The sequence below is a fragment of the Narcine bancroftii genome, chromosome 1, assembly GCF_036971445.1.
Source record: "Narcine bancroftii isolate sNarBan1 chromosome 1, sNarBan1.hap1, whole genome shotgun sequence".
Taxonomy (NCBI): domain Eukaryota; kingdom Metazoa; phylum Chordata; class Chondrichthyes; order Torpediniformes; family Narcinidae; genus Narcine; species Narcine bancroftii.
In genome coordinates this window covers 301017807-301045611 of record NC_091469.1, presented here as the reverse complement: position 1 = coordinate 301045611, position 27805 = coordinate 301017807, and the positions used below count along the sequence as shown (strand labels likewise).

Genomic DNA, 27805 nt, shown 5'->3' with positions numbered 1-27805 from the left:
TGTCCCAGGTGCAAGTTCAATTTTTTTTTAACTTAAAGGTTAAATTCAATGTGGTCATGACATTCAGCATCAAATGTTACCCCTACTGAACCTCCTTGGACATTTCTAGAGTGCTCCATATTGATTTGCATGGAGAACAGACATACAAACATAAATATATATTAGATTTCTTTCTGTACTGGGGTAATTTCATGTTACAGTTGTTTTATTTTACGCATTTGGCTGCAACACATAAGGATCTCGGTGCATATGTACAATATATTTGTGTGTATGACAATAACCTCATCACCATTAAGATAATAGGTTCAGTAAAAGGCTCTGATTTGTGTTCCCGAAACATTTAAGAGTTCCAGTATAATAAGATTTATACAGCATAATTTGTTCTTGCCATGAAAATGTTTATATACACACTGCACTGTTTGATTTGTTAAAACCAAGAAAAGTAATTAGTATCTGAATTGACAATATTAAAATTGTGGATTATTTGATTATCCTGATTTTTGTCTGTATGAAGTTTCATACGTGGGCTTTCTCCAGGTGCTCTCGCGTTCCAAAGATGTGCATGCTGGCAGTGTTCAATCTGGAGATGATGTGGTGCAGAAAGTTCTTCGAAAGTCGAGAATGAGATGAAAATCTTATGATGATTTTTTTTAATATTAAAATTATAACTTTTATTTGATGTTCATCAAATAAAGTTCATATGAAATATAGGACAGTCAGGGCCAGTTTGCATGGTTCAGCAAGCCTGGAAAGAAGTATGTAAACCAGATCAGTATCAAAGGAACTTCAAGATTATTTTATTGCCATGTAATAAAACAGAAATATGATGTGGCACAAAATTTCCATTTGCAAAAATTGCCTAGCGCCCCTTACAGCCAAAGAATGGGAAGCAAAAGTGAGCCCCCCACCCCTGGAGTCAGTGAATGTCCATGGCATTGACTCCATCAGTCCTGCAGCTACCACAGCCACACAGCCTTCATTCCAAACCATCAGCAACCCAAGATCCAGGTGCACCTTTGACACTATCAGGAAGCCTCCAACACCCTCTTGCATCTGGTACCCCTTCAGTCAGTCTTGAGCCAGTCTCCAGCAGTCTGCAGCTCAGTGTGAATTCCTTGACTGCAGTTGCCAGCACTTTATGTGGGTTACTCGCCTCAAATCACAAACAACCCACCGCCTGTATTTTCTTCAGCCTCAGAGCCCGTCGTTGGTCCTCTACCAAAGTCACTGTCACGTGGGTCATCTCCTCCTTCTCAAATACTGGTGGTCTCCCCATTTTCTGATGCCCTGTGTCACCCCTCTGCTTCCCCAGAATCTGCAACCCTTTGTGGCCCTGCTGAACATGGACACTGCCATCTTGGGTCCAGATCCTGCAGTCGCAGGATTTTAATGTGAAACACCATCAGCTCCTTTAATAGAGCCTAAGGCAGTTGGACTGTGTAGTTAGATACCACAGGGGGAGCGCTGAGACTTCACTCCCGACTCTCCATGGATCCGCACCAGCGGCATTGCTGTCGTTACAGCAGCTTCGACAGTGCTGCCATTTATTTTTATCAGGTGCTTCCCTTTTTTGCTGACAACAGGCCTGAACTGGTTTAGATAAGAAACTTGTTGAACAGGTCCTGACTGTTCTAAATATTTATAGGTATACAGATTATTATGCAAATATGTAATCAAGCATAAAGAAAGTTAAATCTTCAAGGAAAAGCATGAAGAAAACCACAATTTGGACCCTAATCCAATTATAGGTTAATAGGTCAGTGTAAACTACTTCTTTTGTGTAGCATAGTGGTAAAGTCTGGGGAGTTGTTAAGAATATGAGGAGATAGCTTTAGATAAATTAACAGAGAGGTACAACCAAGGTGGTTTGCAGTTATCAAACTTTAAAAATTATTATAGAGCAGCACAATTAAGGTATTTATCAGATTTTTATCAGACAAGGGAAAAACCAGATTGGACTAAGATTGAGCTAGATAAAATAGGGGAGAAGGTACCGGAACATATACTTTATAAGTGGGATGAAAAGCTGGTACGATATAAAAACTCACCAATATTGCATCATTTACTCAATATATGGAAGAAGATTCACTTAGAAAGGTAAAAAACAAATTACCAAATACCAAAATTATTATTGATGCAAAATCAGCTAATCCCTTTTACAATAGATAACCCTTCCTTTAGAGAATGGGAGAGAAAAGGAATTAAAAGAATAGAAAATTGTTTTTTGGGGAAATAATTTATTAGCATTTGAACAAATGAAGTACAAATATGGAATAACTCGTGGTACAATGTTTGCATACCATCAACTGAAAGCTTATTTAAAGGATAAATTGGGAAGCAGACTGAGATTACCAGAAGGAAGCAGCTTCGAATATGTGATTGCAGACACAATGATAATTAAAAGATTTATAACGAACATGTACATCAAGCTGCAAGAGAGGGAAAATTATGAAATAAACTATAAACCCAAACAAAAGTGGGAAAAGGATTTAAACATAAAGATAAAAAATGAAACATGGGAAAAGTTATGTTCTGGAACTATGAAGAATATAATAAACACAAGGTTACGCATGATACAGTATAATTGGTTACACAGGTTATATATCACACCCCAAAAGTTTTTTAAAAAATGGGATCCAACATTATCAGATAGATGTTTTCGTTGTAAGAAGGAAATGGGAACAACAGTACATGCAATTTGGGCATGTGAGAAAGTGAAAAAGTTTTGGGAAGAACTAAATTAGATATTAAATAAAATCACAAAAAGCCACATACCAAAAAATCCAGAGATCTTTCTTTTAAGTAATATAAGAAGTAAGGAATTAGGTCTCAAACTGGATAAAATACAAAAAAGATTTATTATGACACCCTTAGCTGCAGTAAAAAAATGTATAATGTCAACTTGGAAATCGGAAGAGAGTCTGAGAATACAGTAATGGTACATGGAAATGAATAAATGTATTGGAAAAAATAACATATAATTTAAAAAATAAAGTCACATTATTTGAACAAATTTGGGAACTGTACATGGAACATAACAGAGAGGGCTTGTCTCTGACCTCCACCCCCTAAAATGATAAGAAGACAAAATGACTTGATCCAGTGTGTAAAAGTAGATGACACATTTTTCTTGTTTATTTTTCATTGTGTGATGACATTGTTTAATGGGTTTATTGTATTATATATGTTGAAGTTTTATTAGTTTTGGAGGGGGGAGGGAAGGTAGTAGGGAGGAAAAAAGGGAGAAAGTGCCACTGTGTATATTTAAGAGGGAAATGTTTGTATATATTTTGGTTGATATGGTTCACAGTGTGAAAAATAAAAAAATTATATATATAAAAAAGAAAATGAGGAGAATAAAATGAGATTCATATAGGATTAGTGTAAATGGACTGTTTCTGGTCACTATGAACTTGGTTCATTTCAGTGCTGGATCTCTCCATAGTAAAACTTGGTGGCTGCATTGTCAGACTCTTCACGCATCTGGACGGAGCCACATAAGGAAGCAAATGGAGTTCCATATAATCTATTTATCAGTACTAGTATTTAAAAAGTTGTTTTGACCTAATTTAATATTGAATTCTATGTATCTTTTGCATTGTTTTCAATCCACTGGAGTACTGGGGATTTTGCATTATGGCGTTCTAATGTCTGTAGAAGTAGAGTAAAGCAAAATATATAATAATGAACAATTAAGGTCAGTAAAATGATCCCTTTCAGGACTAGTTTTGAGTCTACACACATTGAGGAGCCCAAGGCATAACTTGTTAAACTTTTCGGGATAAGCTAGTTCAAAATGCCTCTGATTTTCCTGAAGATTCCATCTTGTGGTTCTTTCTCATTCAAGAAGTTGAAGATAAATATTGTTTTTTTGACCTCATTGAATTCCTTCAGGGAGCAAAGGAGGAGGGTGCCAAAGTTAACAAAGTAAATAGTTTATTTATAACATTCCACAATAGACAATAGGGTCAGTATTTCTGCAGTCATGGGACATGTATTGGCTGGCTGCAAAACAAAAGCAGAGTCAGAAAAACTGAAAGCTAGTCAGGGTAGTAGAAACTGGGAAGTGGATACCAGAAGGACAGCTCTAATTATTGTTGTTGTGCTTGTTTGAATGGTTTAACCCTCAGACCTAAAATAATTCTGAATTTGAGAATGACACCAAATTGGGAGGGATAATCAATGCTGAGGAGGATTGCAACAAATTATAATGAGATATTGACAAACCTGTTCGGGAAGAGAATGGGGCATTTTCATACAGCCATTTTTAGTTCATAAGCACAAATATTTCAGAAAATAACTTTGTCTATGAATTGTTGAGTTAATGGCTATGAACTTATTTTCAAAATACATGAACACAATGTACATATGCATCAAAATTCTTGCTGCAGCCTAACAGGTATGTAAGATACACCAACCATAAAAGTATACTTCAAATTCAAGTTTATTATTATTGTACAATTGTAAAGTACAGCTGGATGAAAGAGTGCTCTTCAGTCCTCAGTGTAAAAAAATCATGCAAACACAGACAATATGAAGACATTGCACACAAGCGATTTGCAGTATATGCAAAATCAGAATTGTCCACCACTTCCCTGTAGTATGACTTATTGCTGATGAGGCAATACTGTTGCGTCATCTGCGCACTTGATGGCACCATTGGAGCTGGATCTGGTGATGCAGTCATGGGTCAGTAGCATGAACAGGAGCGGGCTGAGAACACAGCCCTGAGATACGCCGGTGCTCAGTGTGACGGTGCTCTATGTTCTGCTACCGACCCAGACAGACTGTGGACTTTCTATTAAGAAGTCCAGAATTCAGTTACAGAGCTAGGTGTTGAGTCACAGTAAGGACCGCTTCTCCACCAGCCTCTGGGGAATGATCATATTGAACGCCAAACTAAAGTCGATTGAGTAAAATTACCAAGTATGGAAAGAGATAATAAATATAAAGGATAGAAAAATATTCACGGTTTTAGTTAGTGCAAGAAAAAACTGGTATTTCAGTAGTGCAGGCAGTTCTTTTGGTGGTTGTTGGGCAGTATACAGTTTGCGTAGTAAGGGGATGTTCGAGCCTGGTAGCTGTTGGATTAAAAACTGTTCTTGAACCTAGAGGTGTTGGAACTCAGTCTTCTGTATGTTATTCCCAAAAGTAGCAGCAAGAAGAGATGATGATCAGGGTGATGAGAATCTTTTATAATATTCACTGTCGTCTTGAGGCATTAGCTCACACAGATGCTTTCATGGATGGAAATTATAATTATTATTATGGCAATGCTGTTTTTTTTAATGTTCTGACATCTCTCTAGAATTAATAACATATTCTGCTTGTGGCAAGGACCAGTCTTACCAGTCAATGTTATTCAAATGCTTTGACTTTTTAAAAATCTAATTGTAGTACTTTTGTTTTTTTCTTGTGAAACTTGTTTCCATCATAGGTTCAGCGTAAGATTCCAGAAAAAAGGATAATTGAGTAAGTATATAAATACTACCTAATATCACTCTTCGTAAGACACAGAGGCCTTGCAATCCAATCTTTTTCACAAAATGATACAAAATATTATTATAAACAAAAGGTACAGAAAGGGCTTTGCAAACTTGATCTGCTGTTCAAGAAGGTACTGTTTAAATTGGTATTTTGACTCAACACAATCTCCCTGCCTAATTCCAATAACCCTTGATTCACCTTCAGTTGAAAAGCTTATTTATTTCAGCCTTGAATGTATTTATCTCTGCCACTGCAGCTCTCTAGATTAGAAAATTCCAGAGTTACAAACATATGAGATTTTTAAAAAATTCCTTCCTCTTATTTTGGGTGACGTGACTGCCTCAGGTTTCTAGACCACAGTTTAAAAAAATATCCTCTGTATTTATTCCTGTCAAGAGCATTCATTCCGAGATGAAAATCTCTCTGCTATTGCTGGAAATCTAGAATAAAAATAGAAAATGCTGGAAGCAGTTGACAGCAACTCTTTGTAAGGATTCTTTTTGACACTGCACCAACTGATCTCTCTCGGATACTCTACACTTCTGCAACCTGTCTTACTAGCTGTACTATATGTCAAATGTTCATTGGACTGCTTACAAAACAAACTTTATCACTGCTTTTTGGTGTGTTTGTGTGACAATAAATTTGAACTTGAACCTAAAGTAGTTGTTCTCTACCTTTTTCTTTCCACTCACATACCACTTCAAGTAATCCCTATGCCATCAGTACTTTGTGATTAGTAAGGGATTGCTTAAGATGGTATGTGAGTGGGAAGGGAAGGTTGAGAACCACTGCTCTAGGCCCAATTGAAATATTTTGCTTGAGATAAATTGTCATTGGCCATTTCCTTGGGAGTTATGAAACCGTGCACATAACGAGTCAATGAGGTACAATTAAAACAGTGGTTTTCAAACTTTTTCTTTCCACACACATACCACCTTAAGCAATCCCTTACTAATCACAGAGCACCTATGGCATAGTGAATACTTAAAGTGGTATGTGAGAGGAAAGGGAAAGATTGAGAACCATTGAGCTAAAGCAGGGGTGTCAAACTCAAATTCACGGAGGGCCAAAATTAAAAACTTTGACTAAGTCGAGGGCCGAACTAAATATTTATTGAAAATTTTCAACAACATCTGCATGTTTTCTCTTCTTTCAACATATGTAATGTTAAACTTTTTCTTATTAAAATAAATGTTTATTAATAATTTTGGATAAACTCTTTCCAGAAGCATTAACAAATGAGAAATAAAATATTCAATAAATAATATTTCTCTAAAGAGGATTTGTCAAATGTTGCTAGTGTGCTTTCGAATAGTAAAATCTGAGGGCTATTGAGAATGTGGGAGAATAACATGATTCCTGAAACAATCAAATGGGTGACTGATTGTGGGCATGAACTCTAGCAGGGTTATTTGCCATGCCCTTTTTCCATTGGTACAGATATCCTTTGATTTACACACTTTTCAAGTTTTATGCCTAATGAGCTTGTATCCAGGTGCAGGACCATTTTTAACCAGGAATATATTTATCACTGTGACATGAAACTATTGGAAGATCGTTTTATCCTGAGATTAAAGTTCATAATACTTACTCAGGCCTGTGTGCGGGAGAGGTGGGGTTTGCGGGCGATCGGGTTGGACAACGACAGTACGGGGGCATCGGCTCTCGCTGCAGGGCGGCATCTTGGCGGATCAGCGGCCCCGTCACCGTGAGTTGCGGGTCGGCCTGCGGCAGGGAGGGGGAGTGGGCAACGGTAATGGTGAGGTCAGGCCCCCCCTGAGTTTCTGCCGGACCCCCCTTGACCTGCTGAGTTTCTCCCGGACCCCCCTTGACCTGCTGAGTTTCTCCCGGACCTCCCTTGACCTGCTGAATTTCTCCCAGACCCCCCTTGACCTTCTGAGTTTCTCCCGGACCCCTCCCCCTTGACCTGCTGAGTTTCTCCCGGTCCTCCCTTGACCTGCTGAGTTTCTCCCGGACCCCTCCCCCTTGACCTGCTGAGTTTCTCTTGGACCCCCCTTTGACCTGCTGAGTTTCTCCTGGATCCCCCTTTGACCTGCTGAGTTTCTCCCGGATCCCCCTTTGACTGCTGAGTTTCTCCCGGACCCCCCTTGACCTGCTGAGTTTCTCCCGGTCCTCCCTTGACCTGCTGAGTTTCTCCGGGACCCCCCTTGACCTGCTGAGTTTCTCCCGGACCCCCTTTTCTTTCTGTACTGGTGTCCCAGGACCTTTCCAGGGCAGTCTCCGCGCTCAGGACCGCACTGGGATCCCGGTCAGCGGTGGAGGAGCAGGTGAGCGCGGCTAATCCCGATCCAGCCCTCGCCACTCCCGAGATTGGCGGGGGGGTTCCACCCTACCTGCCCGACCAGCCTCGCTCTCCACGTGTACTCCGGGCACCCGCTGCTGGTCCGGTTGGAAGGCGCAGGGTGGCCGGCGCCCCCATCGCCCGGCGGGGAGCCCCAATCTTCCCTCCGGCGTCCCAACTCCATCTGCAGCTCCAAGAAACGCTGTGCCACTGGGGTTCCGGGCGCTGGGAAGCGGCCTTGGCTTCCCCTGACACCGGCCAGGCCGCGCTGCGGTGGGGGTGTGGGCGGGGGGACACGACAGCGTGTTTATAAAACCACCCACCACTACTTTTCAAGGAGCAGGATTTTTCTCTCTCTCTCTCTCTCACCCTGGGACACAGCAGTTACTGTGCATGCGCTATACTGGGGCGGCGGCCAGCAGGCCACCTCTAATACATTTTTGATATGATCTTGCAGGCCAAATATAATTTGGCCCGCGGGCCAGAGTTTGACATGTGTGAGCTAAAGTATATGGATTTACTGCACCACACCTTTGCACAAAAAGTATCTTTTTGTGGACTTAATAGTTTGGTTTTAATTTTTTAATTTTGTACATATTTTCTGATAATATATAATGCAGTATTTTAAAGGACATTTCATTTCAGATTCCTTAGATTAAATGTTTGATCATTTAAGAAGTGTTGAATTCCCTTCAAAAAACTGCAGACATCTTGGAGTGAGTGGAATGAAAATTTACTGAATTGATTTGTGGGGAATGAGAATAAGTTATTTTGTTTGGAACTTTGAAGAATGAGAGATTATAATTGGTAGGTTGGGTTGCTGATGTGAAGCTTTGATCAATGAAACCACTCTAAGAATATTATCCGAAGCATACCTGTCTTTAATAAACCCAGCCTGGTCATAATGTACTAATTGTGGTAAATACTTTGCTAATCTATTTGCTAATAATTTTGCTATTATTTTATAATCCACATTTAATAAAGAAATTGGTCGATAAGAAGAAACTTTCAAAGGGTCTCTGTCTTTTTTTGGTATAACTGTTATTATTGCACTCAAACACGAGTTTGGTCAAGCTTGCTACTGAGTTACCTGATTAAGAACATCCATAAATACAGAGGACAAATCATCATAAAAAACTTTATAGAATTCAGCAGTGAACCCATCATCTCCTGGTGATTTTAGGCATTTGTTGAATAACATCCTTTATTTCTAAATCCGTAAAAGGACAATCCAACTTTCTCACATCCTCCTCCTTCAATACTGATAAATTTAACTCTGACAAAAACACTTCAATAGAACCTTCATCTCACACTCCCTCAGAAGCATATAATTTCTGGTAAAATGACAAAAATTGGTCATTAATTTCCTGAGGTTTAAAAGTAACTGAATTGTCCTTCCTCACAGCATTAATAATCCGTGAAGCTTGTTCAGTTTTCAATTGCCATGCCAAAACTTTATGTTCTCTGTCCCCTAACTCGTAATAATGTTGCATAGATCTTTGAATCAAACGTTCAAATTGGTCAGTTTGCAATATATTATATTTTAGTTTCAATTTTGTCAAAAAAGCCTTATTCTGTACAATTCCTCTGAAATTCCTTTTCCAACTCAGCTATTTGTTTTTCCAACAACTGAGACTCTGCCAAAAATGTCTTCTTTTCCATTGATGCATAACTAATGATTTTCCCAACGTAAAAATGCCTTTAAAGCATCCCATACAATGAAATTACTCCTGACTGTATTTTTATTCAAATCTAAATAAATAGCAATTTGATCCTTAATAAATTTTACAAATTCAGTTTTTTTTTCAGTAACATTGCATTGAACCTCCAGTGAAAAATTGAATTACTTCCGGCCCCACACAGGAGATAAACAACAAAGAATGGTCAGAGATTATCCTACTTTTATATTCAGCTTGAGTAAAATGTGCTTGCAAATGTGCTGATGCTAAAAAAAAATATCAATTCTAGAAAATGAATCATGAGGTGAAGAATAAAATGAAAAATCTTTCTCAGTAGGATTTAATCTTCTCCAGACCTCTATCAAATTTAGGTCTTTCATCAAGGAAACCAATTGAACCACTGTTTTCGATTTTTTTCACAACTTTTGGAAATTTATCCAATAATGGGTCTAACACACAATTAAAGTCTCTCCCCCAATCCAAGTATTCTGAGCTTGACTTAAATTTAAGAAAGCTTCAGACACAAACTATTCATCATCAACATTAGGTGTATACACATTCAATAAGGACCATGACTGAACAAACAATTTACAATTAATCATAATTATAATGTTTTGCACCAGTTATATTTAACCCCTGAAAATTTGAAAATATATGGATTTAGTAATTCAGATCTGTGTTTTAGATGTGGATTATATGTTGGAACATTTATACATTCTGTTAGGTTTTGTGATAAATTTCAACCTTTTTGGTTTAAAATTAGAGTTTTTCTCCAAAATTTCTTTAAAATTCAATTTCCTTTAGATCCAAAAATTTTTTTGTTAGGCTATTTTACTCTGTTAGTAGACTTGGAGTTGGATAAGTTTCAGACAGCGTTTATTCGTCTAACATTGGCAGTTGCTCGTAAATGTATTGCCATGTCTTGGAAAGATGAAGTGGAGTTAAATGTAATTCGATGGCATAATGAGTTGAAGTCGTGTATTTATATGGAGAAAATAACATACAATTTACATAATAATTATGATTTTTTTTGTTAAGATGTGGACACCTTATATGAAGAATATGAATTTAGTAATATTGTAAATTACTGAATGTTTTTGTTTATTTTTAATGCTTCCCTTGAGGGATTTGTTGTGGGAGAGGGGGAAGGGGTGGGTTTATTTTATTGTTTTATTATCATTAGATTACTTATTCTGTAAAAGTCTGTTTATTCTTATTGAAAAATATTAAATAAAGTCTTAAAAAAAGAATGAGAGATTATCTCATTGGCATTTGAATTTCCTATCATATCTGGTGAGACACTGTGTTCTTTGGTTAGAGAGTTTAGAATTATGGTGTCAAAACCTTAGGATAAAGGATTAATCATTTAAGATTGAGTATCTTAACATCTTTTTTGTCACAGGGTTGTGATTATTTGTAATTTTATGTCTGAGGGCTTAGTCTGTTGATACTGAAGTTTCATTCTTCTAATGTATTGCAAAACTGACTGCAGGTTAGGCTTTAGAACTTCCCACACTCAATGCAATGAATTCTAAATTGTTACTGTGTTCTTTTAAAATCCTTATTCATGTTAACATTCTGATCGTTTTGAAATAACTTGGTCAGAGATTTTCACTTACTACATTGGTTATCCTTGTACCCGAGGAATACTTCAAGGATCAACACCATAGGTGTAAAAACTCAGTATCTATTTGGAGCAGGAAGTATTGAGAATAATTTATGTTATTAGCAGTTATTTTCATTAATTATTCCATTCATTAATACAGTATGTTGATTCAGTTTCCTTCCTGTATCTAACAAGTCTTGCATGTTTCTTCTTGAAATTTTAAACTGATTTTGTTCTTTGTTCATTAGCAAAGAAGGATTATATGAGATCAGCAATGAGCCAACAGGAGTTTCCAGGTAGGAAGTTAAAGTTTTTCTCCTGCTCTAAGCATGAAATCTTAAGGTAAAATGAATAATTTTGTAAATTTGAAATAGTTTTGTAAGAAAAACATGGAATTTGTTATTTAAATATTAATTTATAATCTAATTTTTGTTGTTAATGCTTATATCCAGTACTTCTGAACACAAGCTTTTCCAACAGTCATGTAAACTTTGCTGTTTTAAGATTAGTGACACAGTTCTCATTTAAGCAAGTCTGATCTCAAGCCAGTACAGTGGTCTACAGGCAGCACAGTTAACTCTCACCACCTTCAATCTGGGTTCACTTCTGACCTCTGGTGACCGAGTGTAGGGGAGTGGGAGGTTAGTGTGTATGCACAGGGAAGTAAGTAGGGTAGTGCGATGGATGGGATTACTCTGAGAGCCTGCACTGCCATGATGACATGCTTCTTTATCTCAAGGAAATATGAGATTGATAGAGGAGAATCGTTGCCCAGAAGGTTGCAGATTGTCCTGTTCTGGGTACTGATTAAGTTACTTAACCAATAATCCAAACATCTGGAATAACCACTTTTATTCCAAAGCTCAAATCCCAAAATTATCTGGAAAAAGAAATTGCAATTTATCTTCATAAGTATGACCACAAAAAGATTTGGATTTTTGTTCAAAACACACTCTGTTTCACTCATGTCCTTCAGACGAAGAAATCTGTATCATGTGACTCCAGACTCACATCATGTGTTTGATTCTTAAAATATCCTCTGAAATGGCCTATCAAGTATCATCTTCTCAAGGGGCAATTAAGGTGGACAATAAACCTTGATAACGATGCCAGATCCCCAATGAATGAATGAAAAAAGTGCCACGGTCTAAAAATCAAAAACATTGTATCATAAATTCTTCTTTGGCTTGGCTTCGCGGACGAAGATTTATGGAGGGGTAAATGTCCACGTCAGCTGCAGGCTCGTTTGTGGCTGACAAGTCCGATGCGGGACAGGCAGACACGGTTGCAGACACGGTTGCAAGGGAAAATTGGTGGGTTGGGGTTGGGTGTTGGGTTTTTCCTCCTTTGTCTTTTGTCAGTGAGGTGGGCTCTGCTGTCTTCTTCAAAGGAGGTTGCTGCCCGCCGAACTGTGAGGCGCCAAGATGCACGGTCATAAATTAGATAGTAGGATATCAACATTTGAATAAATACATCTAACAGTCTCTGGCTTACAAACCAGTCAGAGAAATATTATCACTTTTTACTTCTATTTTTTCCTTTTCCTTTTATTGCTTTCAGACTGCATCTGAAACCTGGTTTCATTGACCCGAAAGAAGCTGATTGGATGTTTGAACAACTGTACAGGGAAATACCCTGGCAGCAAAAATCTAACATCGGGCAGGGTTTGTTTTATCTTAGAATTTTGGTGTTTTTATGTTGTACTACTTATAGATACTTTTTTATTTGTTTTTTTATGTGACGAATGTGCAAAATATAGAGATTTTCTTAGTTTAATTGGGTTCTTTCCCATGCAAGTGACCTGTGTGTGTCCAGGTTTCAAGAAATAACATTCATAAATGTTATTTATAATTTTTTTTTTGTGAATGCGGCATGGTTGACGAAGCTGTTAGTGCAACACCTTTACAGTGCCAGCGATTGGGACCTGTGTTCAAATCCTTTGCTGTCTTTAAGGAGTTTGTACGTTCTCTCCGTGTATGCATGGGTTTTCCTCAGGGGCTCCAGTTTCCTCCCATTGTTCAAAATGTACCAGGGGTGCAAGTCAATTGGATGTAAATTGGGCTGCACGGACTCGTGGGCCGAAATGCTACCGTGGTGTATGTCTAATTTTTTTTTTTTAAAAACATTTAAATTTAAAACATTCACCTGAAATTGTAAATTATGTAGATTCTCACGTTTCAAGATTCAACTCTTTTGTAATGTAATAAAACAGATAATGCAATGTTGTACGAAATTTCCTTTCATCTACGTAAGGCAGACAAAGTTTTTCCATCAGCAGAAATTCCCCAGAACCCCTTACAGTTAGGAAAAAAAAAGCAAAGGAGATCCCCCAGAGTCAGATTCCCCTCCAGTCCTCTCACAGCCACACAGCCTTCAGTCCAAGCCAATGGCAACCCAAGCTCCGAATCCAAACCTCTGCCACAATCGGGAAGCCCATGGCACCCCCTTGCATCTTGGTTCTAATACCTGGTTCCCCTTTTGCCAGTCTCTGGCAAAACACAGCCTGGTGTGAATCTCTTGACGGTAGTCACCTGCAGCCTGTGTGGGTTCCCTGCCCACTAGCTGTGTGTTCTTCAGCCTCAGAGCTCCTTACTGGTCTGCCGCCATGATCACCATCCCATAGGGTCATCTCCTTCTCAGATGTAGTGTCCCCATTTTCTGATGCCCTGCGCTAGTCCTCTGCTTCCCCAGAGTCTGTAACCCCTCAAGGCTGCTGCCAAACATAGGTGTTGCAGTTTTGAGCCTAGACCTTGCAGTCATAGGATTTTAAAATAAACCACCATCGGCTCCTTTAACAGGCTGTACGAGCTGATGACATTCTGACTGGCCAGTTGGACCCCGAGGGGGAGTGCTGTGTCTCTGCTCCCTGAACTGCCGTCACACCAGCTCTGGCAGCGCCGCCATTTTTTTCACCACTTCAGTTAGCCATTACAAAATTCATTATTCCTTGTCATTAATGCAATATGGCATCTTAAATTTTCAAACCCTCATCACACCGTCCCACTTGTTCCCCATAAGGTCCAAATTAGCTGAAGAAACATTTATTGCATTTAGCTTTCACTGTACTGCAAGAGAATAAAACTACTCTCTTTACCAGTAATTGAACATTAAAAAAAACAGATGCTGAACTTTCTGGTTTACAAAGGCCTTCAAACTGAAAAGTTAATTCTGTTTCTCTTCCACAATTGCTTTGCTATAGATATATTTTTTTTAAATTTTACCACCTTTTCCAAATGTTCTTGTCTTCAGAAAGCCAAGGCTCAGCTGACATAAATTCCTCTCTAGCCTTTGAGAAATAGAAAAAGTTTAATCACCCGAGTCTCAAAACATGAAAAAAAAACTGTAATCCAATGTGGAGAATTTTGTTTGTGAACTGCATCCCGTCACTCAGTGGTATTAATATCATATGACGCCTCCACAACAATCAACTTGTGATCTTGTGGTGAAGAACTGATTTTGACTGGTTTTTCATGTTCTTTTTTTGCCAGATATGATTCTTTGCATCATCTGCTGGACTTCGTCTGTTGCTAGGAATTGTAGCGGGAACTGTCTGTTTTAGATACCCACATGAAGGGTGGCCACACCTTTGAGATGCATTCCTCTAAATACTCTAGCAAATTGTAGTTGGAGGAAATTTTGCATTTACTCATCTTAATGAGGTGAAATTCCTGAATTTAGGATTTCCTTCCAAGTACCAACAATTAATCGTTGAAATATATCTGATTAACTTTCAGTCATTTAGGAAAGTGAGAATGAGATTGGCCTTCACCCTGCCACTTTATTTTAACTGTCATCCAATCTTTATCTCAACATTTTTTCTTATGAAAAAGTACATTAGTAACGTGATCAGTATGCTTTTATTGAATATTTGAATTCAATGTGTGCACTGATTTTTTTTTTTAATGGGGCATGAATTTAGAATGTGCTCCATTTTGCATTTAGTACCCCATCTGAGTCAGTATTGTGATTAAATAAACTGCTCTGTGAACACCAATAAATATAATTTGCAAAGTAATGTCCAATATTTGATAGGTACTTTTCATCAAATGATTCTGCCTTTAGTTAAATTGCTATGTTAATACTGCATAGCATTGAGCTGCTTTGTCTGGATCATAAAGATGTCAATGACTTGAATTGTTCAAACTTATAAACTGTCTTCTGTTTTTTTTTAATTTGTTTTGAAGCAGGATCCTATTATGCAGCATAGCAATGTTCTATGAAACCAGCTTAACATTTTGTGCTGTTCTCATCCTCGTGGAAGTGTTTTGTGAATAATTTTAGTTGTCCCAGCATTTTAAAGAAAACATTCCATGGAGTTCTTTTCAATGTGTAATGCACTGTCCAAAATAATGCATGGCTTAATGTTTTGAGAGAGTAATTCTGCTGGCATTATGTTTTTGAATGTTGCCCCAAACCTGATGGTTTTAAAACAGCTGCAATAAGATTTTAAATGAGTGCTGTTGTTTTGTTTTAATATTTCAATATTACTTGATGGGACTTTTATTTATTTTATTGCCAATGTCAGGAATCTTGTAGAATCTCCATTTGGCCTCGCAGTCAAACTGTAGACTCCCCTCAGAAAATGTCCTTTTCTTTTTTTGCAGTTTGCAGTCTTTTAATATGAACCTCGTTAAAAATTGTGGCTGTTTTCTGCCGGTTGATTTTTTTTCTTGGTGTTATGTACATCCAGTTTTTTAAGGGGATCAAGTACACGATTGTCATTTACACCAGTAAATGTTTCATGCGCTACAGATGGACCATATCAAGAACCAAGACTTACAGCTTGGTATGGAGATCTCCCCTACACATACTCTCACTCAACTATGAAATCAAACCCTCACGTATGTTATTTCACCTGCTTTGAAGTTAATTCTCCATTTGTTATCTCTCTTTGAACATGTCAGGTTTTTTTTTGTATATGATTAGGTGATTAGCTATTGTGTTCTATTTAGTGGCATCCTCTATTGACGATGCTGAAGGATCTCATTCAGGAAATAACTGGACACACCTTTAATTCTCTTCTTTGCAACCTGTATCGAAATTGTAAGGACAGCATTGATTGGCACAGTGACGATGAGCCATCACTGGGAATAAACCCAGTTATTGCATCACTCAGCTTTGGGGAAACCAGGAACTTTGAAATGAGGAAAAAACCACCTCCAGTAAGTGTACATTTATAAAAATATATAAATTAATTTGCAGACACTGGACATGACATTATAACTATGTTTTACTTGATTCCTGTAAAGCAAGTTGTTTTCTTTTACTTATGATTCTTTTCTGATTAATTCAGAGTGGTATAGCACAGAAACAAAACCCTTGGCCCATGCCTATCATGGTGTCTAACTAATATACAACCATTTGACTGTGTTTAGCTCCTATCCCTTCAACCTTCCCTAAACATGCCCTGGAAACTGTCTAATATTGTACATTTATTTAAGAAGGGTACCAAGGACAATCCATGGAATTAATTACAGGCCAGAAAGCCTAATATCAGCGGTGGCTATGTTACGGAAGGGGATTCTGAGAGACATGATTCATCTACATTTGGAAAGGCATGGTAGAGATGGTCAGCATAGTTTGTGTGTGGGAAATCACATCTCACAAATTTGATTAAGTGTTTTGGAGAAGAGACCAAGAGGTTTGACAAGAGCAGCATGGTACATGCTGACTACGAGATATTTAGCAAGGCTTTTGACATGATCCTTCATGGGAGGCTGGCCTGCAAGATGAAATCCCAATGGGATCCAGGGTGAGCCAGCTAAATGAATGCAAAATTGGCTTGGTGGATGTGGAGGTTGTATTTTCAGATTGAAGACCTGTAACCTGTGATGTCCTGGAGTGATCAGTGCTGGGTCCCCTGTGGTTTGTCATATATATTAACAATTTGGATGAGAATCTAAGTGGCATTACTGGTAAGTGTGCAGATGACCCCAAAATTGGTGATCTGTTCGATAGTGAAATGTGAACTGGTGATAGTGAAGCCAAAATTGGTGATCTGGTCGATATCTAAGGGTACAGTGGGATTAGATCATCTGGGAAAGTGGGCCTAGGAATGGCAGATGGAATTTAACTTAGATAAGTGCAAAGTGATGATCTTTAGGAAGTTAAACAGGGCAGGACTTGCATATTAAATGGCAGGGCTTGGCAAATGTACTAGAATATAGGGGCCCTGAGATTGATGTGCATAGTCCCCTGAAAATAATAGACAAGGTGGTGAAGAAGACACATGGCATGGTTGCCTTCATCGAACGGGGCACTGAGTACAAGAGTTAAGCTGCATGGTATGTTGGTTAGACCACACCGAGAATATTGTGTATACCTCTGGTCGCCAGGCTATTAGGAAGCATGTGAATTAGCTCATGTGTACAGAAAAAATACACAAGGATATTTCTGGGTTTAGTTATGAGGAGAGACTGGATTTGATGGGACAGTTTTCCCTGGAGAAAAGGACACTGAGGGAGTGACCTTACAGAGATTTATTTATTTTGTTTTATTAAACTTTAGACATACAGCTCAGTAGCAGGCCCTTTTGGCCTACGACCCCATGCTGCACAAGCACACCAATTGACCTACAACCCCCAGTACATTTTTGAATGGTTGGGAGGAAGCCGGAAGAAAGTTGTGCAGACACAGAGAGAACATACAGTCTCCTTACAGACAGTGCGGGATTCGAACCCCAGTCCCAGTTGCAGCTGTTGTAGCAGCATTGTGCAACCATTGCGTTAGCTCTGCCGCCCATTTATGTAACGATAAAGGATATAAGGTTGATTGGTGAGTCTTTTCTCCAAAGCAAGGTGGTGTAACATGAAAAGCCATAGGTTTAAGATGAAAGGGGAAATATTTAAAGGGACCCGAGGGACAGGTTTTTCAATGCTGTGGGTAGTAGGTATATGGAATAAGCGACCAGAGGAAGTAGAAGAAATAGGTACAATTGCGACATTAAAAGAAATTTGGACAAGTTCAAAGGTTGGAAAGGTTTAGAGAACCATATTTTGGTAACTTAATAATTTAAAATTAAATACAATCAGAAGAGTTAAACCTGCATCATTTAATTGGGCCTGGTTTATTGGTCTCAAGATACAGTAAATGTTTCCTTCATCAGAAATTGAATTGATTTGTATTGTCTATATTTACAGTCCTTTTTGAAAACCTTAATAGATCAAAGCATCAAATTTTTATGCTCATGACAAAGCTACTTTTAAAACAATAAGTAAGCATATAATTTTGTTTAAAGATAGTGGAAAATTGTGTGGGTGGTTCTGACAATACAAGGAAAATCTAATGTGGTGCTGAAGGTTTCCATGGCAACTACTTAAATGTTGGTTTAAAGTGTCTTTGCCGATATCTCTGAAAAGCTTTTCCAGATTGAAAAAAAATGTTCCTTCCTGTGGTTAAATCAATTAAACCTTATTATGCTTAAGACTAAGAATTGCAGTACAAAAAGTACTTCAGTTCTAAAATGTGAAGAATTAGAGGCCAGATAAAGGAATGTTCAAAAGTTATGGGTAATTAAAAAGTGTTTTCATAACATTTGGTTTTGCATGGTAATGTTATTATCCTCATTGTTAATGAAAATGTTTTAATAAAACACATCATTGCATGGTTTCATTAACTGTGAGAGGTTCAAATAAAAAGCCCACACTGTACTTCTCCAATGGAAAGGAGATGGGATGTTTGCAGCACTGGCTTTTATAGAGGATATCCTTGGTTTTGGGGGGGTGGGGGGGGGGGTGCAGTTGAGGGAAATGTAAACATTTTTCAGGCAAATTTCTGAGAGAAGCAGACTCTTGTTTCTCATTGCCTCCTCTCCCTTGGGTAATCCAAAATTAATTACAGTTTTGAGCCACATGGGCATGAAATTTTAAAGCTTGGTGATTGTTTTTCATAATGTGCACATCATGGTGGCATTATTCTGGCAGCTGAAAGGAGGGGGAATGGTAATGTTGCAGATCACAATACGAAATGTTAGGATAGCTCTAATCAAACTATTTTTTATGAAGCAAGGCTTAATATCAGAGATTCACTAATCCCTCATTTGCTTGTTCAGGAGTAAGCATGTTTGTAATTGCAATATCACAATATATTGTTGAATGATTGAATGCTAGGTATGTAGGTACAGTACATCTTTTCTTACTTTTATATGACTGAGATGCTTTGTATATATTTCAGACTATTAAAAATATTTTCCCTCTGCCATTCTTTAAAACATAGTCTATCCATTCTCTGCGTATTCGTGTCTGTCTAAATATGTCTTAAACATTGCTTCCACCACTTCCAAGCCACTACACTTGCCTCATAAATCTCCTTTAAATTCCCTCCCCCACCTTAAAATACTGGAGTTAGGAAGTTTTACTGCCATTAATTAAGGACATGCTGAGATTGTATGTGGAATTGCAGTAGTTTTGTCCTCCTTGCCAAAGAAAGGATACAGGTGGCTGAGAGGGAATCAGTGAAGGTTTACTGGATTGGTTCCAGTGATGGTAAATTTTCCATGTAATGACATATTCAGTCGACTAAGACTGAATTCTCCAAAGTTTAAAGGGCTTGATAGGTTGATGCAGGGACATTATTTTCCCTGGTTGAGGAATCATATTTGCAGAATGGTTAGGACCCAGAAGAAAATATGTGCTGACCCACGCTTGCTACAAAAATATTTTTGTTTTGTTGAATTCCCGGATATTTATGTTGACTTGTCTGTATAGGTGTGCTATGTGAAAAGAAACAATCTCAAATTCAACATTCAGAAATAGTAAAAATTTTGTTGGGTGCAAATGTGAATTATATGGAAAATGAAGTTTTGTAAATTCATTATCTGCTGTCCTGCAGATGTATTAACATGTATTAAATGGATTACACTTTGTTTCAAGTATTAGAGAATAGATTTTTTTTAATGCAGATTTTCCTTTCCCTTGACTATAGTTATTTATTTAGTTTTTAGATCATTCTTTTGCATCATTAATAAGGTGAGTTCAGAGTTGGTGCACCTATTTAACATGTATCAATTGAGGTTGTGGATTTCATGATGTTTCTTGCAAAAGTCACTTGTCAGTGCTTTAATTGTCAGTTAAACTTTGACCAGAAAACTTTGTATTTCCTAGGCATATCTATTGGTAGCCAGGGCTTGAAAATTAGTCCAATTATTATTCTGGAAACATAAACAGAAACCCCAAAATATTAACATAAGCTTTTTTCAAAGGAAATTAAGTTAGACAACGAGCACGGTTAGCACAACACTGTCGCAGCAATCAGGCCCGGGGTTTGAATCCCGCACTGTCTGTAAGGAGTTTGTATGTTCTCCCCATATCTGCGTGGGTTTTGTCCCACCGTTCAAAACGTACCACGTGTTGTAAGTCAATGGGATGTAATTGAATGGCATGAAGTAATGGGCCGAAATGGTTCGTTACTGTGCTGGATGTCTAAACTTAAATTTAACAAACACATTTCACAGTGGTTTCTTAAGTATGGGCCAGGTGGTTCAGGAACAAATGGCACCATCAAATTTACATGGGCTCTAGATTCTTCAAAAGTTTTCATGGGTGACTAATATAACTTACTTTCCATGTCTCAGGAATTAAATATTTATTTCCTGGACACTGGTGTGATTAAATCAGGGGAAAAATTATTATAACCCAAGAAAAAATGGTTTTGTTTTAATTTGTTTGTGCACTTTTTAAGCATTTCATATATTAAAAAAAATACTTGAATAAAAACCTACTTGACTGAGGTGCAAAGTGTCTTGATGACCTATCTCGCTTCAAAGCAATATATCTTCTGTAAATATCATGAGTAATTACAATATTCTTAAATTCTTTCATCATCTTTCTTTTGTTTCATCCAGGAAGAGAAAGGAGATTATACATATGCAGAAAGAATTCATATTCCATTAACCCATGGATGTTTGTTGGTAATGGAAGGGAAAACCCAGAAGGATTGGCAGGTAAAATTCTCTAAAGTCAAACAGCAGATGTTGCAGTCCATTTCATAAATAAATGTGCTTTATTCATCATGGGTCTGATAATTTTCCAGCTCACCTAAACTAATATTCAGTAGGTTCATGGTCTTCTGGGGAGACAGAGGGGGAAGGGACTGGTATTGTTGGAGGAAAAAAAAAACACTTACACCCTATGAAATCTCAGGATGTACAGAGCAAATTAAATGATAATTGTAGTTAGTTTTTAAGAATGGATTTGGTGTAAAAGTGAGCTTGATGGCAGCTGCAAACATTGAGTATAAGGTCTGTTCCTAAGCTGTTGGACTCGATATTTATAACATTCTGGTCAAGAAGGTTCTCTCAAATGAAAAAATCTCCCTCTTTTCACCTTGTATTAGAATAGTTGAAGTCCCATGTCATCGCTATTGTTTTGTGCACGTGTTATTAATTCCCTGAAAATTTGCTCCTCTATATGCATCCACCCAGTTACTACCCTATTGAATACTACCATTTGAGTGATGGCACCTTCTGTTGTTACTTAACTCTAATCAAATGGAATATGAACTTGATTTGTTCCAGAACATCCTCTTTTTGCATCACTACAAGAGTCTCTGTAATTCCTACCAGCCCTTCTCCTATTTAAGATGGACACCAAGATTCACAAACAGGTCTGTCCTGGCTGACCTCTTGTTCCTGCCTGCAGCTATCCCTCTGAACTCATCTCCTCAAACCTGAACACTATGGTGTCTCTGCTTGTCCTATCCCTTCCCATCACCATCCATGACAACGTTAACGCTTTCCACCTTTTTTCAGATCTTCAAATTCCCTGGCCCCCATTGCCTCATCTCATCCCTATACATAAGCATTCCCCATCAGGAGGTCATCAGGGGCTCTGTTTCTTTCTTGAACACCGATCTGCTCAGTCTCCCAGATCTTCCATTTGTTAGCCATTTCAATTTACTTCACCATTGCCATGCAAACATCTCTGTTTAGGTAACCCCCTCCCAGATCCATTTCCTCTGTTTCTATCAGTCCTTACCTGCTGCCATTCTACTTTGCTCAACTTCTGACACCCTTCCACCACCTTCCCCCACCTCAGTACTACTTGTCTCTCCACTTCGTCACCTATATTTGTCAAGTATCCTATCATCTTTGGCCTCTCCCCAGCCCTCCACCCTCTTTTTTTTTCTAAACTTCCAATCTTCCTTTCCTACTTTAGTCTTGTCCCAGTGCCCCCAACACAAAATTCCCTCCATAAATGCTGTCTGATGGGCTGCAGCTCTCCAGCTTTTCTTTGTCCACTCAAGATTCCAGCATCTACACTTCTTGTTTTTCTCCATCGAAGTAGTATTTCTTGGTGCAATGCTGTCCATCTCTCTCAATGCATCACTTGTGGTCCTTTTTCATGCTGTTTGTTGGTCCCGCCCACCCATTCCATCAAATCAAATTTCCCAAACCCATAAAACAGCCCAGGTAACATTGGTCCCTGCTCTTTTGGTTTGGAACTTACCTAGCTTGCAGAAATCCCACCTCCCAGAGAACTGTGCTTAATGTACTAGGAATCCAAAGCCATTCTCCTATCCAACATCCACGATGTCTATAGTTCCTGGCACATGGCATCCGGTAATTCAGATATTGCTATATTTGACCTACTCTAAACTTTAGGTGTTTTAAACTTCAGTAATTCTTTAAAATCTGCCTGCAGGTTCTCAGCCCTTTCTCTATGTTGTCAGTATCAATATGAACCACAATGTTTAGCTTTTCACCCCCTGCTTCAGTATTTTCTGCCACCACTATTGATGGCTTTCAATCTGTCTTGTGGTAGATAACATAGCAATTGGCAGTCTCATCTCTGACCATGCAAACCTGCCTTTATATTTTTGGATGTTGGGAAAACAAAAGGTAAGAGCTGAGTGCAAGTCGTAGAACTTTGGTAAAAGATTAGCCCATAATATTGATGAATAGTGGAGCAGGCAAATGGATTAAAAGACCTTTGTTTTTCAGTTTTCATGTAAATATGTTGGTTTCCCTCACTGTAGAGTCCTCGACAACTCTTGCTGCCTTGATCTTTCTTTTCCCCTCCTCTGAAGCAGATGCACCTACTGGGGAATCTCCTGATCAACATCTGTACTTTTATGTCTTTCTGGAAGGCCCTCTATCCCCCTTGGAATGCACTCTTTTTAGCTGTGCCCAGCTCCTGAAATGTACCTTCTAAAATAAGTGAGCCATTATTAATTGTAACTATATTCCAACCTGGTAGCATACTATTGTCCAATAGCAATGGAACTGTATTTGGTTTGACTTGATGAGGATTAATTACCTTGCATATGACACTGAACCTTTCTAAAACACATTTGTGATTATTGGCTTGAACAGCAAAATATTCTCATATAATTTAATCCTTATTGAACTGCATAGAATAGATGTTAAAAGGTTTCATCAATATTATTGTTTTGAAGGATTTTAATGTCTAAAAATATGCTGTCTTGCAATGGTCAATTCTTAGCTAAAATGCTGGGTGGAATGTTAAATTTCCTCGGGATGTTATTAAGTAAACAATTCAAACTATGTACTCCAGGCACAGACAAACTAATGTGAAATTCCCAACTCCAATTATCTCTTCACAACTTTAAAAAAATTACTTTAATCTTAGAACTGCCAATTAATTGCAGTTAACCATCATGATTAATGCATTAATTTCCTTCACATTAATATTTTGGCACCAATCAAATGCCTAAGATAAACCATGAATCCCTAGAAGCTGCCTGCATCCTTCAATAAAACTTGAGCAGACTCAGCTTTTTGCACATATGTGGCATTGCCAGGGAAACGGCAATGTGTAGTGCAACAGTGACTGTCGATCGTGTGAATCACAGATCCTGAGGCCAAATGCAAGCTGTCTCTCATTTGCTCTTGTGGGCACCAGCAAATTAGTGGCTTCATAAATCTGCTCTTGTAGTCTGCAGGCTAGAGTAATGCTGTGATTAACACTAAGATTAAGCATGCTAAATTGTTGTATTAAACACCATTTTCTTTTATCGTGTGCTGGCCAAAATTTATACTGCAACATTAGAACAGAAAAGTTTTCCTATATGCCTCAAAGAACTACAAATGGACAGTTTGATTCAAGCCAAAGGAGATATTAGTACTTTTGACCAAAAGCTTATTTGAAAAAAAAAGTTCAAGGAGGGTTTAAAGGAGTGAAAACATAATTTTTGAAGAAATTCCAAAACTTGAGAATACAGTATCCGAGGAATTAGGATACAAAATAAGATCTTAAGAAATAAAAATAGATGTAAGGCTGTTTGACCCCTTGTTACTATGTACCATTCAGTAGGATCATTGATATATTTTTTTTTACCTTGGTGCCACTTCCCTGCAATGATACAAATAATTTGATTTCCTTAATATCCAGAAATATAATGAGGTGTCTAAAAGATGACTGATTGATAGGAGCAAAAAACTGAAGAGATTTGAGATTTTTTTTTGGGGGGGGGAGCAGAGATTGAAAAGTAGTATTGGAAGTGTGGTGTGGGTTAGAACACTGGCATTTTTTTAAATCATCAGTTGGAGATTGGGTGTAAACCAACTAAAGTCTTTAGGAAAATGAAGCTCAAAGCTGTTAAGGACAGCTTTTTTTTTGGGGGGGTGGTTTCATGATCAAACAGGTGAAATAAGAACAGGTTTCACTCACAAATGTAGGCAGTCTTTGAGGGAAAGATGAGAGAGAGGGATGAATAGACCAGGAACCGCAAAGTAATTATTGATGTACTTGACAACCCTGATATAAGTGCAAGCTGTTTTTCAGAGTTGAGAGCCAAAGTCTGGGTGTTTAAGAGTTTCAATGAACAACTGTAAATAACGAGGATTTTCTCCGAATTCTGGGTTATGAATAAATTGGTGTCATTAAGATGGAGGGGGATATGAGTAATGAAGAATACACAGGTCTCTTGAATGTTTGGTGGTGGAGCAATAGAAATGTTGTTCTGACTAGGTGAGAGACAGAATGAGCCCTTAGATGATGTATTTGGAGGGAGTAGTTAATGGGAGAAAATGAGTGCAGAAAAACTACTGAAGGGGATAACTTAAAACAAGATGGAGAGTGAATTCATAAACAAGAGGAAGATACCTTGGGAGAACTGAATGGTGACTTGAAAAAGTAAGTGGGGTGTTATTAGATAAGAATGCAGAAAATAAGGGATCTTGACATCAGCACTATTAATATTTGAATATATTTTCTTATTGTTCTCAGCATCGAGTGCCAAAAGAATACCACGATAGGAATCCACGAATAAATCTGACATTTAGAACAATTTATCCAGAGGCATGATTAAACTGAAGATCATGTTACAAATGAAGATGTGTTTGCAGCAAAAAAAAATGTTTGGAAATAAATTAAATAACAGGAGACAAATTGGATTTTAATTTTTTTTTGTTTGAAAGGAGGAACTTTGGACACCACATTAGAATTTTTAAAAAATCGTATGTAGGTTAGTATTGCCATTAACACAAAGTAAGTTCATACCAATATGTTTAAGAATTTGTCTGCTACTGTTTACAATTCTCTGTCATTGGGCTTGTATGTTAATACCTCAAAGGTTTCACTATTGGTGGTTTAAGAAAAATCTAAGTTGATTCCTCAATCCTATCAGTGTTGGAAAGTCATTTCTGAGCTCTGTAAGCAAGAACATTTTGACAACTTTGGAATAAAGATTTCTAATTCTGTACGAATCTGGAAAGAGTTGCTCAGAGGAAACCATGCTTGAATCCAGTCAATATTTGTTAAAGGCTGAGGTGTTTGAAAACCAAAATTGAGTTTCACAATTCAATAATTTGAAATTGAATCAGATGGGAGTTGATGGATTTTGGAAAGAGAAAACAATTATAAAAGTAAGTTTCTGAAAATATGCTCGAAAACTCATTTAATTTTACAGTGATGTAAAATGTCAAGAAAGGTTATGAAAACATAATACATTTTGAAAGTGAGGCACATCAAATAAATGTTATTCCAAACTGTGATTTTTTTTAAAATGTCACTTAATATATATTCCACAGTGAAATGTTCATCAATGCAGGACAAGTTTTTCAAAGCATAATGCTATTACAATCTACAAGAAACATGGAGCCCATATTTGACATCAGGGGGATTTTTATTTCAATCTTGAAGTAGTGAGGTCTTGACTCAAAGGTACTTTGGGTGTTGAGAAGGATTAATTTATCAAAGAGGATTCATTTGTTATGTACCTGGCTTGTGCTTAATGTAGCAAAACCAAGGAGATGATTGTGGACTTCAGGAGGAAGTCAGGGGAACACAATCCAATGCTCATAGAGGGCTCAGTAGTGGAGAGAGTCAAGAAATTCAAATTCCTGGGCGTTAACATCTCCAAGGATCTGTCCTGGAGCCTTCATGTTGATGCAATCACAAAGAAGGCTCACCAGTGTCTATACTTTGTGAGGTGTCTAAGGAGATTCGATATTGTTAGGTCTGCTTTGTTCATGAATGAGTGAGACAAACACCAGACTGAGTCGAAATCAGGGTTCTTTGTTCTTTATTACCGGATTGTAACACTTGCGACTAACAAAGTTAGTCGGAGAATGCATTCTGCCGTTATCAGCAAAATGGTGTTTTTTTATACCTCAGGATACGTACTTAGTAAATTATCATACCATGACATTGTCCAATGAATAAACTGTTGCTACCCTTCTCTGTTAGTCTGCTGCTCATCATTCTTGTTAGTGCAAAGCTTATCTTGAGTGTACAAGGTCACATCTGCATTCTGTTACTCCTTAGTACTGGGTGACTCCTTCTCCGGTCCCATCTCATGATGTTTTTACCTTACAATATGTCACTGAAGACTCTCATAAACTTGTGCAGGTGTTCCGTGGAGAGCATTCTGGGTGGTTGCATCACTGCCTGGTATGGAGGCGCCAACTCTCAGAACAAGAATAAACACCAGAGGGTTGGTAACTTGGCCTGCGACGTCACAGGCACTTTGGCATTTTCATCCGTAGCAGCATTCAATGATAAAAGTCCAACCAGCCTCAAACTTTATGAATTTATTTTACTCTTCCAGAATGGGGCTGTCACAGGCACTTTGCCCTTGTGGTGATGAATTGTTTTCTTGAAGAAGCTGCCGACCTTTTAGTCAGTTGCAATATGCAGTTGGATAGGAACTTCCAGAATATAGACTCTCTGGTAAGGATAGAAGAGTAATATTTCTCCAGATCTGGATGATGTTTGATTTGAAGAGGGGCATCTGTGCAATGGCTTTTCCATGCTGCTTTGGTTGACATCACTGTTTTAGGAGTAGCTCAAGAATACCCTTGATGAGCAATTATCGCAAGACACAGGAACAGCAGTAGGCTGCACAATCCATCATCTTCCCCCCACCATTTAATCGTGAGCTGAGTCATCTCCCCATTTTTCCACTCAGCTCCACTGCCCAGCCTTCTCCCCATAATCCATAAGTGTTTCCTGTGTTTGGCTATCTCCCTGTGACCCTGCCATTTTTTTTGTTTTCCCTGAAGAATCCCTTTCGAATAGACTTAAGAATAAAATACTGTATGTTCTACTTTTAATTTTTTTTTAATCCTCCAGGATTTGAGCCTCAAAATCGAGTATCTAAAATTGAATTGGACTCGAAGTTCAATAGCACTATTCTGTTTCAGTTTTATGCAGTTGAAAATGGACTTCCTGCTGATTGAAATGTGACAATGACTTTTACAACATTTGAAATTGCACTGGGGATTTTCCAATATTTGGGTCTCTTCCCTCACACCGGCCAATACTTCCT

The 27805-nt window shown here is 38.0% G+C and overlaps 1 protein-coding gene across 2 annotated transcripts in view; it reads left to right on the top strand.

Moving 5' to 3' along the window:
* The window catches only part of alkbh3 (alkB homolog 3, alpha-ketoglutarate dependent dioxygenase), a 41529-nt gene extending 14813 nt beyond the window's left edge, over positions 1-26716 (top strand). Inside the window, exons 4-10 of one of the 2 annotated variants that reach the window (XM_069905778.1) lie at positions 5438-5472; positions 11326-11373; positions 12638-12741; positions 15830-15918; positions 16030-16239; positions 20919-21017; positions 25264-26716. In XM_069905778.1, coding sequence (XP_069761879.1) covers positions 5438-5472; positions 11326-11373; positions 12638-12741; positions 15830-15918; positions 16030-16239; positions 20919-21017; positions 25264-25341 — 663 coding nt within the window. In that variant the 3' untranslated portion in view covers positions 25342-26716. The remainder of the gene's footprint in view (positions 1-5437; positions 5473-11325; positions 11374-12637; positions 12742-15829; positions 15919-16029; positions 16240-20918; positions 21018-25263) is intronic. The other variant, XM_069905788.1, reaches the window with a different exon arrangement.
* The last annotated feature ends 1089 nt before the right edge of the window (positions 26717-27805 follow it).